Below are 12163 nucleotides of genomic sequence, written 5' to 3'. Positions count from 1 at the left end.
TACTGAGGCTCCTAGAGGGGTGGGCATATCTTACACTGGGTGGTGAAAATTGTTCTGGATTTTCATTGCAGTAAGACAGAAATGTGCACTGAAAAATCACACAGTTCTCTCCAAGGCTTAAAATGAAAAAATTGGCAGCCCATCCCTACACCCTTCACTCCGGATTCTTGCTCCCCAGAAGCAACCACTTTTAGCATTTTAAGCTGCTTCTTTGAGTGTTTACTGCCACATTTCTACAGATGCTTGTGCTGCTTTTTTAAAAAAAGATTTAAATATAATCTTTTGACTTCCTGTCATGTTGAATGAGAATTTGGTTTTATTTTAGCACTCTCCCCCTACCCAAGAGAATCGCCTTTCCTCTTTTTGACTGAATTGATATTAGGTGATGTGTTTGTTTTCTGTTGCTACTGTAACAAATTACCACAAAATTAGCAGCTTGAATCTCACAAATGCATTGTCTCACAGTTCTGTACATCAGAAAGCCAGCAGGTTCTTTTGAGTTCTCTGCTCCAGGTATCACAAGCCAAAATCAAGGCATCAGCTAATCTGGGCTGTTATGTGGAGGTTCTGGAGAAGAATCTGTTTCAAAATCCATTCAGGGTGTTGGAAGAATCCTGTTCTAGGTAGCTGAAGGACTGTCTCCTGTGGTGATTGGCTATGGGTCATTTCCAGCTTCTAAGGGGCACATTGCCTGCTCCATCTTCAGAGTTAGCTCTGAATCTTTCTGACATGTCCGATGCCTCCTGCAGCATCTCTATAGAATGAACCCAGATGGAAAAATGTCTCTGCTTTTATGGGCTCAAGTGATTAGATTGGGCCCACCTGATAATCCAGGATAATCTTCCTATTGTAGGAGCCATCATGATAATCACATCCTCAAAACCCTTCACAGGCATAACAGCAAAGGACACAGGCATCAAAATCCTGTCTACCACAGGGGGTACCTTTGGTCAATTATTCAGAACCGAGACATGTAGTACACTAATGATTACCTTTCCTTTCTCATTTGTTTCCTTTACTGGAGTTACTGTTTGCCTTATGTTTATTGTTTTGCTTTCTATATGCCTGTCATAAATCCACGGGCCTTGAAGAACTTGTGTGATTTATTTCACTTGAAAGGTTTATTTAATCTTCAAGTCCCACTATCGGGGAAAAGATAAATGGTGACATAGTCATACTATGGAACATGATAGAATATGACAGAGCCATTATGCCACCCAACACAGTGGCCTCACATCCACATGTAGTTATTAAAATTAAAGTTTACAATTAAATAAAATTTAAAATTCAGTTCCTCAGTTACACTAGGCACATGTCAATCTCTCAAAAGCCACATGTGGCTAGTGGCTACTACATTGGTCAGTGCAGATCTAGAACAAATCCATCATCTCGGAAACTTTTTACTGTACAGCACTGGTCTAACAATGACAAAGAATGAGGTAGAGCTATATATACATACAATCCTGGCTAATCTCCAGGTCGTAGGATTGGTGATAAAAAGCAAGTGCCACAAGAATACATATAATGCCATTTACATTAAAAAGCTCACTAAATAATGACATGTCCAAGGCTACCTATTCAGTTCTGCAAGTTCAAGAACAAGGTCCAGAGACAATAGGGTAGGGTGGGATGAAATAAAGAACAAGACTTTGAAGTGACATACAAATGAATCTGGCCTGGTAGCAAAGGAGACTCTGTTCCTATGTCTATGTTAACAGGGGTTTTTAAGACAAGTGAAGTGCCTTTCCCTGTGAGTGGTCAACTGGAGACCAGTGAGTGGTAAGAGGTGGGTCTGCTTCTCCTACCTGCCTGGGCTTCTCAAGGGAAAGTGGCTGCAGTCATTCAAGGTAACTGAGTAGCAATGGCCCTTGGGGCTGATGTCCTGGGCCCCAGGGGTCAGTCTGAAATCAAGGTGTCAGAAGGCTGCAATCTCATCTGAGGCTTGGGGTCTTCTCCCAAGCTCATTCAGTTTGTTAGCGGAAGTGAGTTCTTATGGCTGTAGAACCTCATTATCTTGCTGGTTATTATTATTATTTTTTTTGGCAGTACTGGGGGTTGAACCCAGGGTCTTATGCTTGCAAGGCAAACGCTCTACCAACTGAGCTATATCCCCAACCCCTTGCTGGTTATTGACTGGGGGTGGATGTTGCCTCCTAGAGTGCACCCAACGTTCCCTGCCACGTGATCCTCTCCAGGGCATTCTGTCGGAGAAGTTCTTCAAGGTCAGCAGGAGACTAACTCTGCTGCTTCAACTCTCTGGCTTCCTCTGTCTCTGACCTCTAGACTCATGCAAGGAAGTCTGCCTGCTCTCTCATTTTGATTAACTCAGTCACCTGACTAGTAACCTTAATTACGTCTGAAAACTCCCCTTTGCCATGTAAGTTAACATAATCATGGCGATAATATTCTATCATATTCACAATTTCTGTCCATACACATGGGGACAGAAGTTTATAAGGCCTACAAGGGGGTGGGAATTTGGAGGACAATGTTAGAATTCTGCCTTCCACGGTAAAAACATAAGTTTTCTTTTTTAAGAAAGAAAGTAAAGCCCAGTGGTATTGTAAGAGAAAAACACAACATTGTTCTAGGCATACTAGAATTTTATGATTCACCATCAGAATTAGAATTAGGGTTAAAAGAGAAAATCACACGGTCCTTTCAAAAGATATTGAAGACACATTAGTAGATCATTCCTTAGTCACTTCCAATAACTCAAAGTGGCTGAAGATGTAGCTAAGTGTTAGAGTGCTTGCCCAGCACGTACAAGGCCACGGGTTTGATTTCCAGCACGACAAAAACAAACCAAATCAAACAAAATGCTTAAAGTAGAAGAAAGGAAGGAAACATCTTAACACAGTAAAGCATTTTAAAATTAGAAACCAAAAATTCATCAATAAAGGAATGGTAAATAAATTGGTGGATTCACACAATAAAATACTCTGTAACCATAAAAAGAATATGTACTGACATGAAGAGAAGGTCTGCAATATATTACTAAATGAAATAAGTAGCAGAAGATTATGCATAATACATGATCCAATTTAAACATTTATAACAAATTAAAAATTTAAAAACAAATAAATATAAGACATATAATTCAGCGGAAGAACTGAAAACAAAGAGGAACAAGCAGAAGCTATTGAAGCACTGTGGCAGGGGGCTTTCATTTTTCTGTTATGGGTTTCAGCAACGGTTTCCTTTTGTTTAAGTTTATATTCCATTTATACTAGGCAAAATAATAAAATAACAGCAAACATCAAATTAAAATTGTAAAAGCAGCCACGCACGGTGGGGCACACCTGTAATCCCAGTGACTCAGGAGGCTGAGGCAGGAGGATACAGAGTTCAAAGTCAGCCTCAGCAAAAGTGAGATGCTAAGCACTCAGTGAGACCCTGTCTCTAAATAAAATACAGAAAAGGGTTGGGGATGTGGCTGAGTGGTCGAGTGCACCTGAGTTCAATCCCTGGTACCCTTTTTCACCTCCCAAAAAGGTAAAAGCACATTATGAGTTTCCACAAAATTCAGTAACAACCAAACTCTGGATTTCTTCCCCAAATTGTGCCTTCACCATCTTGATACACATCACCATCACTCATGCCATTGCTCAGTCCCCAAAGCTGGGAGTCATACTTGCTTTCTTCCTTGCCTTCAGCTTCCACTCTATCATTGAGCACTGCAGCTTTCCCCACAAAGACACACCAGAGCCAGCTCCCTCTCATTCCTCCACCTCTGGCCTGGTCTGAGGCTGTTCCTCAGGCCTGGATCCACAGTCTTTGCCCTCAGGACCCTCAGACCCTTCGAATTTCCAAATATTCTCTTTGGCCAGTCTTTGTCCTTACCAATGTTCTCTTCCTCATTTGAAACTGGTCTAAGTCAGCTAGATCCTCATTTTTCAACAGTTGGAATGTGATTCTAACAGTCCTCCAACATCATGTGCATCAACTTCATGAGATTCCAAATATTTTGGAAGACTTGTTACTTCAAAATCAATTGTCATTATATTTCAAGAATCTGACCAGATTGATACAATGTCAATGTAAAGTGAATATTAAGTGGTAAGATTAATAGTGAATGTTTTGATATTAAAAATTTTGCTTTCATGGGGGCTGTAAATGTGAGGATGTTGATAAACTCAGGAGGTTCCCCAACCCAACAATTAATTCAACAAATGATACAAGATCTTTATGAAGGTAAACATGCATAACATTGTATTATATTACATTGGTATTATGCAATACCATACGTGTAATATGTAAATTGATCTTTTATAAATCAAGAAAAATATAAGCAATTCCAAAAAATGTGCAATGGCATAAATAAGTAGTTAAAAGAAAGGAACACATACAAGGCTGTGTGAAAAAACATGCTCATCTTCCCTGTTTTTGTTTTTTGGGTTTTTTTTTTTTGTTTGTTTGTTTGTTTTGTTTTGTTTTGTTTTGTTTTTTTGGTACTGGGGATTGAACCCCGGGGTGCTTTACCACTAAGCCACATCCCCAGACCTTTTTATTTTTTTATTTTTGAGACAGGGCATTGTTAAGTTGCTTAGGGTCTAGCTAAACTGCTGAGGCTGGCTTTGAACTTGTAATCCTCCTGCCTCAGCCTCCTGAGCTGCTGGGACCACAAGCGTGCGCCACCATGCTTGACTTCTCACCTTCATTTGTGATCACAGCAAAACAGATAAAGACAATAATGAGATATTAGTGTTCCTTTATGAGTTTGGCAAAAATGTTAATGGTTGATAAAACTTACCATAGGTGAGGTTATGGGGAAAGGACCAAGAGTAGTTCATGTTATTGGTAGGAACGTAAATTTGACTCATTTTAAAAGGGTAATTTGCCATTATTTGTAAACATTTTAAATGTGCATATTCTTTGATTCAGTCATTCTACTTGCAGGAAATTCAAGAACAAGATCCAGACACAACAGGGTGTGATACAGATATAGTCTCATGATATAAAGTGAGATTTACTTTCACAGTGTAAAGATATATTTAGCATGAGTCCACTTTTTGATAATGTATATAATACATGTGTTGTCTATATGGCTTTTACACACATACATATATACACACTTACATATATGTATATATACATGCATGTATATATTATTGGATGTTGAAAGAAAAAAATTAGTAGTTTTAATAGTTCTTATCTATGAAGAATGTGGAATTGGGTGTTGTAGAAATAGATACTTTTTGCAATAAGTTAATATACATTTATAGTGGGAACACTAGCAAAACTTCTAATAGTGTAAGGCAGGGGTTTTAATACCAACATGAGGGCAGCAGTTATAAACTTGTACTTCTATAAGGCAGTAAGTTACAAGTGAGTTCCCAATGTAATTCTAGAAGCCTCAACAGAACACCTTGCTTGTTATAGAGTTAAGACAATATCCCTCGCAAATCCAGGGAAGTGGTGAGGAAGCCTGTAGTTCACCAGGGCCTGGGGCAGGGCAGGATGGGGGCACATCAGTCAGTGAGAAACCAAAAACAAGGGCAGGAAACCCTAAGCCAATAAATTAGCATAAAGCACTGATCAGAAACCACCGAAACCCCAAGTGCTCCATAGAAACAATCATAGCACAGCGCTGTAGGAGCACTTTCATGACCCAAGAACCGCCACAAGAAAATCCCCACTGAAGATGAGCTCACACCAACAGAAATAGAAGCCTCCTGGGGAGAGCATTCATCATGAGTAAAGAGTCAACCAACAGACGCTATTTAGCATCCTTAGGGAGTGAAGGTGATACAACTATTTTAAAGGGACTAAGTAAGTTTAAAATTATTGAAAAGAGAAAGACAAGAAATCTTTGGTTGGTTGTTTGTAGTGCTGGGGATCAAACCCAGGGCCTTGCATGTGATAGGCAAGCGCTCTGCCACTGAACTACACGCCCACTCCAGAAAGGCAAGAAATCTAATGTAAGGACAAATGCTATAAGCAAGAGAACAGAGTTTTACATACAAAAATACATTATTAAAATAGGTTTCAGGGTAGATGAGGTGCGACTCAAGAGATTTAGTGAGCTGAAAAACGGATTTGGAGAAATCACTTAGAATTCAGCCCAAAATATTAAGTTGTGTTATATGAGAAAGCAAGGGATTCTAATGTATGGTGGACATTTAGTAAAAAGAACAGGGAGAATCAAGAAACTATATATGAAGAAAAGTCCTTGGCAATATATAGATCAAAGTCCTTGAATTTAAAAAGGACACTAATTCCTGAACAGAAAAAATAGCAAAAAAAAAAAAAAAAAAAAAAATAGGATATAGGAAAATGCATAGGAAATACACATAGGAAAATAATATAAAGTAATATATAGAAAATATATAAGAAAATATATGTATATATAGAAATGAGAGAATAAATGTATGTAAGAAAATACATATATGAAAAAATATACAGGAATATATATATACACATATACTTGGACACATCACAGTGAAACCTTATAATATCAAAGACAAAGAGAATATCTGAAAATTCATCTAAAAAAGAAAGCATCTACACAGGAATGACAAACTGATAGCAGATTCCTTTTTAGTAGCAGTGGATGATAAAAGATGAAAATGACCTCAAAATGCTGACAAAAAATACTCATCTATTTACCCAGCCTGCCCGAGTTTCCCCTAAAATCTCATTTAAGAGAAAGGACCATTTTCATGACCCCAATGAACTAAAGGATGTACCTCAGTAGGGAAGTTGAACCCAGAAGGAACACTGAGGTACAAGGAGCAACCAGAAAGAAAGACATCTGTAAGCGTGCCGGCAAAGGGAAAAGAATGGCAGCTGGGTGCAATGGTGCACCCTGTGATCCCGGCAATCTGGGAGGCTGAGGCAGGAGGATCTCAGGTTTGGACAACCTAGTAAGACCCTGTCTCAAAAATTTAGAAATACAGAAAAGGAGCTGGGCATAGAGTTGAGTGGTAGAAAGCCACTGGGTTTAACCTCCAGCACCACAAAAAAAAAAAAAAAAAAAAAAAAAAAAAGGGAAAGAAATGCAATCTATTTAATATTTTCAGGGTGTTTAAAGAAAGAATATGGATTAAGACATGTTAGAAAACAAGTCACATGAAAGACACAAGAGGAAAAAATCAGAGTTAAAACTTTTTTTTTTAGTACCAGGGATTGAATATCCAGGGGTGCTTAACTACTGAGCCACATCCCAGCTCTTTGAGGCAGGGTCTTGCTAAACTGCTGAGGCAGGCTTTGAACTTGTAATCGTCCTGCCCCAGGCTCCTGAGTTCCGGGGATTATACACATGAGTCACTGCACCCAGCTAAAGCATTTTTAATTTATTCTATTGCTCACAGTGATAGTAAAGAAATCCATTGCTTTTTAGACTTGATGAACTGAGTTTTATGTTAAAAGATAAGGATAATACTCAAAGAATACAGATATAATGTATATCCAAGCTTGTATATAGAAGAAAGGGAAACAAAACTTGGTCAATCTAATATCAGGGAAAAGAAAGGAAAAAAAAGGAGTAAAGAAAAATCATGGAAATAGAAAATATTATTTAAGGTGATCAAATACTATAAAAATGAAAATAGATTAGACTCCGCTTAAAACAGAAGTTTTCAGGTTGAATTTAAAAACAAAGTCAACCACATGCTTTTTTAACATTATTGCTTCATGTACATACATGACCGCATGACCAATGTGATCCCACAATATGTATAATCAGAAAAATGAGAGATTACACTCCATTTATGTATGAGCTATCAAAATGTATAAATGCATTCTACTGTCATGTATAACAAATTAGAAAAAAATAAAAAATAATTAAAAATTTTTTAAAAAAGGAAGAGACATATTTAGTAACTTTTGCCATGGCAGACTAACCATTCCAGTCCTCCTATTGTAAACAACTGAGAAATGGATGCAATCTAAGAAATAACTTCTTTTCAGACAATAGGTAATAGGACAACAGGCTCTGGACTCAAGACTTGAGAGAAGGGAAACAAATGACTTGAGTTCTCTACTGTCCTGGATTTTGCCTGAGGACTTTTCTCAGCATGGAGGAGAGGGGGATCCCAGCAGAGACCCTTATTGAGATAAGAAGTCTTACTGAGATAAGGACAGGAGACTGGTGAACCAGGCAGAGGAAGGAAATGAGGACCCTGGAATTTGCAGGGCAGAGTACAGGAGAGGGGAAGCTACACAGAGAAAGAGCACTTCTGTGCAAGGTTGGGACAAACTCTGAGGATAAAGAAAGGAGAGAACATTGAAGATCTCTGAGAAAGGAAGGTCCTGTGCTTTGGGATCAGAATTCCAAATAGGTTAGGGAGTTCAGAATGTGGAGGGATCCTGGGCTCCATTTTCTTGCTCAAAGCCCAGGGAGATGGCAATACTCCAGAGTGGGAAGGTTATGTGTCTTGGTTGACAGGCCTGGGTCAGTCTCACAGAGTTCCCTTCAATGACAGCAGCAGAATGAATCTGAGGACTCCCAAATGTCTGAGCTGACAGTCTCTTATAGTGGCAGTCTCCTTAGATCTGTGTCATGAGTGCCTTGGTTGTGTGTACTCTAATCCCAGCAGCGCATGGAGAGGCCCCAGAAGATGAGCTCTCATAGGCAGAGACTGCATGTAGGAGAATCAAGGCAGCCCTGCTGAGCTTCCAGAGGAATGAGGTCATCTGAGAGACCCAGCAGAATTTGCAGTGAACCCACAGAATCACAAAAAAGAACAAAACATCGTATTTTATGCCAGTAAATTATGGATGTCTTACTATGCAGCAACAGATAACTGAGTCACCTCCCAATATAGGTGTAACTTAGAGGAAGTGGGAAAGAAAGCTGGAGTTGAGTATGTCTCTGCACCTGGAGATGCTTCCAGTCAGCGTGCCCTCTCATGAGGGGCAGACATGGGGGCTGCACAGGCCAGCTGGACCTTCTTCCCCAGAAACCACTGGCACAAGAACCAAAAGTCATTTTGATGGCCCAGAAAAGACTGCTCAAAAGTTATTGCTACCAAGATCTCTGTATCTTTGTGGGTTTCCTGCTCTGCAACTTGGAGTTTTCCAGTACCTTCTGAAAATTTAATTCAGCCAGAATTGGTTTTCTATTATCTGTCATCAAAGAGACTTGACTGATACATGATATGGCCTGTTAGGACAGAAACTCAATAGTGTCCTTTATATTTTTCAGTGTGGACGTCACTTGGCTGACCAAGTGTTGGCCTGGGCATTCTGCAGTTCTTGCCAAAAGGGTCACTTGAGCAAGAAGCACTGATTTATTTGAGTGGAAGTCTGTCAACAATTCTTTGGAGGCAACTGTACCTCCTGGTCCACTGCCTCCCCAGAGAAGTCTCAGCCCCCTATCTTGCTCTTTGTAATTCTAGACTGCAGTCCAGCCTGTGTCTGCTTCCCACCAAACCTCTCAACACTAGCATGTACAATGCCAGTCCTATTGTGGATTTTAACTACTATTGGGTTGATTTGACTGACTTAACTACTCCAAAGTGTCCCTCCCCTGAGAATCCCACCTCAAGTCTCACTGGGTGCACAAAGGATAGGATTGTGGGCAAACCACAACATGATGACAGGGCCCCAAAGTCATGGGGCATTTTGGTGGGCACATGAGATGTGGCTGGGATTAGCCTGGACCACACCACAGGAGCCAAGCTCTCACGTGAGGTAGATCCAGTTCCCACCACAGGTGGGTCTAAGAAAGAATCCCTAGGTGCTAGGTATTACCGTATTACCGTTTCTGTAGGACAGTGACAAACTCAGTGAGCCGGTCTCGCTCCACCTCGGTGGCCTGCCAGAGGGCCTTGATCTCTGTCACTTGTGCTTGCCAGCCTTTTTGTTCTGGGGAGTCCAAGCACCTGGGACTAGGGAGGAGGGCAGAGGGCAGAGGTCATCTGAAGCCTGAAGACACACACTTACCCCTGTGATGGTGGGAGGGAGTGGAAGGACAGTCAGAGGTTCTCAGAGACAGCCAAAGAGAAGGAACCCAACCCAACCCCTCCTGGTCCATCATTCCTAGCCTTACTTAGCTGCTAGAGTTGCACTGGTACCTCTGTTCATTCAATCCCGGTGTGGGGCTGGGATTAGTCTGGCTGCTATGGAAGCAGCCCAGAGTACCTATACCTGTGTGGTCTCTGGGGTTTGGCTGCTGTGCCCAATATCAGGAGGCCCCAATCTGTGGCCCTGCCAGCTTGTCCCAGACCTTCTGCATCTCCTGGTTTGAACACAGCCCACTCTCCTGGACATTGGGCTTTGTGTCTTGGCCAGTGTCCTCTAGCCTATCACTCCTTTCCTCCTTACCAATGGTCCTGCCAACTGGCCCCTTACCTGTTGGCTGGGGCCAGGACAGAAGGTGAACTTTCCACTCCAAGTCCTCAGAGCCCACAGGTGAGTTCCCTGTTGTTCTCTGCCTGTGCCCTCACATTTCCTAGTGTGACACTGGGTCACCCTGGTCTTGCTCTTCCAGCAATGCTGGATACAGGGAAGTTTACAAGAGGTGGGCAGCAAGTGAGCCTGGAGGCCGACTCTCTCTGGAGTGTTGGGAAGGTCTCTTACCCTCTCTTGGCCCCAGTTTCCCTCTGAACATTGAGGGGGCTAGTTGAGATGGGCTCTAAGGACTGTAGACTCCTTTGTGTTCTGAGGCCTAGAATGCTTTAAGGTATTGCTACTTAAATCAGTGGCTCAAGCTACTCTAGATCAGAGGCTTTAGCATGGCCTAGAAGCTTGTTAGAAATGCGAGTCTCCAGCCCAGACCTGCAGCATCAGAATCTACATTCAACCTGGCAGATCCTAGTCATCTTTGTGCAACTTGTGAAGAAGGCCCTATCTAGTCCCTCCATGATTCTCAAGTGTGAGCAGAGGAGATGCAGGAAGATGGGGCTGACCCTTGGCTCTGTCCTACTCCCAGCCATCCTATAAGAGTCACCTGAAGAGAGTGGGTCAAGCCATGGCAGCCCTTTCAAAGGTACTGTCTGGGATCACTCCTGCCCCAGGAACTCCTGTCCCGTCATGGATGGGAAAGGACTGTAAGCTCCATGAAGGCAGGGCCTATGTGTGATTGGGTTCAGTAAAATATCTATGTGTTGTAGAAGAAACAGGCTAGAGAACCAGCAGTCTGGTCAAACAATCCTGTGTCCCTGTGGAGTTCAGAGGTCATAGCCACATAAGTTTGGAAGGACCTTTAAGTGGTCATTGTGTCCATATCCCTGCTTTCATTACTGTGACTGAAACCTCAGACAGAGTCTGCCCATCCTCTTTTTGCTGTGATGAGGCCTCCCCACTCTCAGGAGTGGCATGTGTCCTGTGGCTCAGTGTCAGTCTATTTGCCCCCAAGTGCTCTTGTGACCACAGCCTGATGGGTGGGACAACTGCAGGGCTGACCTTGGTCCAGATGTCAGGCCAGAAGTGTCTCAGGTACTTCTTGGAAGATCATAACCCAGAGAGAGGACTGACATGCTGACAGCCACACAGAGAGTCAGAAGTGGGATGGAGCCCACTTGGAGACCTCGCCTGGAACCTGAGCTGACCTGCCTGAGGGGCCGGGGTGTACTGACAAGCAGGAGCATGGCTCCAGTGGACAGTGGGCAGGGCTCGGGACAGGACTCAGAGGCAGGACAAAACCATCCTTTGTCTATAAGCTGGCAGTAAGAACAAAAGACCCATTTAAGCCCCAAGGCTTGATTCTATCAACAAAGAGAGGCCCAGAGCTAAGGGGATATCAGTGACTTAAAGTGGGAACCCATGTGAGGTGAAATTCTCCCTCTAGAGACTGATTCTCCATGAGGAAGAGAAGGCCAGGGAAGGTACTGGAAACCAGGCCCAGAGAGATTGCTCCTACAGTAAGGAACACAGCCCGGCAACCAGAGGCCAAGGTTCCAGTTCTGAAGCTGCACTCTCTACCAACTGGGACTAGCATAAACTTCCTTGATCCTCCACATCCTTACTTAATCTAGGAAGACCCCCTAGATTTTGCCTGGCCTTAGTTTCCCCTCCTTTTAATGGGCTCATACCTGGATAAGGTCCTGTGGGGACTGGACAGGGAAGGCCTGGTGAGAGCAGATTCCACCAGCGTGTGGCCCAGGCTGCTCACAGAGCTGTGCAAAGGCAGAAGGGACCCATCAGCAGGGAAAGGCAGGCTGGGCATGGCTGGGCCTCACCTCTGTGTGTGAGGTAGAATGAAGGCTAGCAGGGATCC

The 12163-nt window shown here is 42.4% G+C and overlaps 1 protein-coding gene and 1 non-coding gene across 9 annotated transcripts in view; both read right to left on the bottom strand.

Moving 5' to 3' along the window:
- The window catches only part of Ccdc13 (coiled-coil domain containing 13), a 55722-nt gene that overhangs the window by 6439 nt on the left and 37120 nt on the right, over positions 1-12163 (bottom strand). For 6 of the 8 annotated variants that reach the window (XM_047530823.1, XM_047530828.1, XM_047530825.1 and 3 more), the window contains 2 exons: positions 11979-12062; positions 9705-9833 (listed from right to left, as the gene is read on the bottom strand). The exons of 1 other annotated variant lie outside the window; for it this stretch is intronic. In XM_047530823.1, the coding sequence (XP_047386779.1) occupies positions 9705-9833; positions 11979-12062 (213 nt within the window). The remainder of the gene's footprint in view (positions 1-9704; positions 9834-11978; positions 12063-12163) is intronic. One more of the 8 variants, XM_047530826.1, reaches the window with a different exon arrangement.
- On the bottom strand, positions 2041-2113 carry Trnaa-ugc (transfer RNA alanine (anticodon UGC)). Its single transcript has one exon. It is a non-coding gene; the product is annotated as a tRNA-Ala (tRNA).

The sequence above is a fragment of the Sciurus carolinensis genome, chromosome 17 (genome assembly GCF_902686445.1).
Source record: "Sciurus carolinensis chromosome 17, mSciCar1.2, whole genome shotgun sequence".
Lineage (NCBI taxonomy): Eukaryota > Metazoa > Chordata > Mammalia > Rodentia > Sciuridae > Sciurus > Sciurus carolinensis.
Note: the sequence above shows the minus strand (reverse complement) of the source record. Positions and strands in the feature narration are given on the sequence as shown.